This window comes from Lipotes vexillifer, unplaced genomic scaffold (genome assembly GCF_000442215.2).
Source record: "Lipotes vexillifer unplaced genomic scaffold, Lipotes_vexillifer_v1.1 scaffold835, whole genome shotgun sequence".
NCBI lineage: Eukaryota > Metazoa > Chordata > Mammalia > Artiodactyla > Lipotidae > Lipotes > Lipotes vexillifer.
The window spans coordinates 1,338,143-1,340,155 of NW_006774135.1; the positions used below are offsets into that span (position 1 = coordinate 1,338,143).

At 65.6% G+C, this 2,013-nt stretch overlaps 1 protein-coding gene across 1 annotated transcript in view; it reads right to left on the minus strand.

Annotated features, from left to right (window-relative positions):
* Positions 1–1,703: 1,703 nt before the first annotated feature.
* The window catches only part of HES5 (hes family bHLH transcription factor 5), an 866-nt gene continuing 556 nt past the window's right edge, over positions 1,704–2,013 (minus strand). The window contains exon 3 of the mRNA XM_007448946.1: positions 1,704–2,005. Within this exon, the coding sequence (XP_007449008.1) occupies positions 1,704–2,005 (302 nt within the window). The remainder of the gene's footprint in view (positions 2,006–2,013) is intronic.

Here is a 2,013-nt window from a genome sequence, read left to right on the forward strand (position 1 = left end):
TCACCACTTCCAGGGCTCAGCAGGGACCCCAGAGGCCACTAGCAGTACTGGCCTGGAAGGGGTGCTATGGACCTCCGCTGCAGAGTGGACAGAAAGGGATGGAAGGCAGAGCAAAGAGAGGTACCAAGCAGGAACGAGGGAGGGCAAGTCTGGGTACCTCTGGGTCCCTGCAGACTCAACCAACGCCCGGGGCCTGCCTAAAAATAGGTGCCCTTTCTGAGACCAGGGCCTGCCCTTGGCAGGTTCATTGCCAGCACTGCCTGTTTCAGCCTTGGTGAGCAGTCCACCTGCAGGAAGGCAGGGCAGCTGGCCACCTGTGGGCCAGCCGAGAAAGTTACCCCAGGAGCTTGTCCCAGGACAGGGCTGCCGGGCAGGGAGGACCGTGGAGGGGCAAACACCTTCTGTGTGTTTGGCCCAGCTACACCCTTTTTGCTGCAGCAAGAGGTCTGCTGCAGGCTGTGGCTTCTGGGTTGCTCTCAGCTGGACGGAGCTGGACATTCCTGTCACTTTGCCACCCCACCCCCACCTGCAGGGAGCTATAGTGAGAGGTCTAAGGCGGGAACCCAGGTCCCCCGCTATGTCCCCTCCTACTGCACACGGGGGACCTGATGTGTTCCGTGAGGCCCTCTCCCAGCCTGCCTCTCCCCTGCTTCCCTGCCTCTCACTCACTTTCTCCCAGAAAGCCCGTTTCTCCCCGGCCTCCTGACCTGACCCCTCACCCCTCATTTCCAGCTTCTGCTCCGCCCCCTCCCCCCTCCCTGCCTGTCACCTCCGCTTCCTCCCTCCGGGCTTCTCCTCTGCCCGCTCCCCTCCCTCCCCCCTCCCGTCAGCAGGACCCCAGCCCTTCTTCCCGTGTCCAGGGGGTCGCTGGCAAGGACACTGCCCAGCCGTGGCTGCAGACCATGATAGTCCCCACTCCCCGTCATCCCTGCAGACCCGCCTGCCCGGTGGCCACCGAGGACACGTGTGAGGGAGGCACAAGAGACAGACAGCGGAGGGGGCTGAACTAGTCGGATTTTATTAGAAGTCTTTAGAGCAGTCCCGTGGCTCCCACGTGACTGAGAGTTCAAATTCTGAGTACAGAGCTGTGCCCACGCGCACCCACCCACGCGGGAATCCTTTAAGGATCATGGTGGAGACCCCCAGCCGCCCCACACAGCCCCGGTGTGAGCCCCAACCAGACAGCAAAGCATCCCCAGGGGCCTTGCGCCCACGGCTCTGCCCTGTCCTTCCACGCCCATCCAGGCTGACACTGTCGTTCCTACGAGGATACACCTTGAGTTCCGCCTTCACAAAAGGCAAATGTGCCCACGGCACGGCCTGCACCAGGCCCACTGGCCTGGCAGCACCGGATCTGAAGAAAGCCCTCTACGCATGGGGCGCCGGCTGGCCGAGCCCCGCCGCCTACAAATATCATAGAACCCCGGCAGTGGGGACTTCCCGGAAGTCACTTGCTGAAATGCAAACACAGAGCAACCCCATGGGGTCAGACATTTGGCAGAAGATGGGCCCTAAATGACAAGGACACCGCACGCACATTCTCTGAGAATGACCCTCCTGCTGGCCCGCCAGCCTGGAGAGAGAGCCTTCCGGAGAAGGGGCCAGTCCAAGCCAGGGGCGGCACGGACGATGGGGAGGCCCTTCCCTCTGCCAGAGGAACGCGCTGGCCCTCTGGTCCTCCGGGCAGGGCTGCCGCCCGCGGGTCACCACGGCCGCCAGAGGCCGCAGGCGGGCTGGCGCGCAGAAGCGGCGGCGGCGGCGGCGGCGGCGGCGGCCTTGGCCGGGGCGGGCGCGGGCGCGGAGCCAGGCGCCTTGGGCTCCTTGGCGGGCGCGGCCGGCGCGGCCGGCGCGGCCGGCGGGCGCTGGAAGTGGTGGAGCAGCTTCATCTGCGTGTCGCTGGCCGCGTGCAGCGTCAGGAACTGCACGGCCTCCTGCAGGCACCACGAGTAGCCCTCGCTGTAGTCCTGGTGCAGGCTCTTGGGGCCGGCGGCGGCGGCGGCGAAGGCTGCGGGG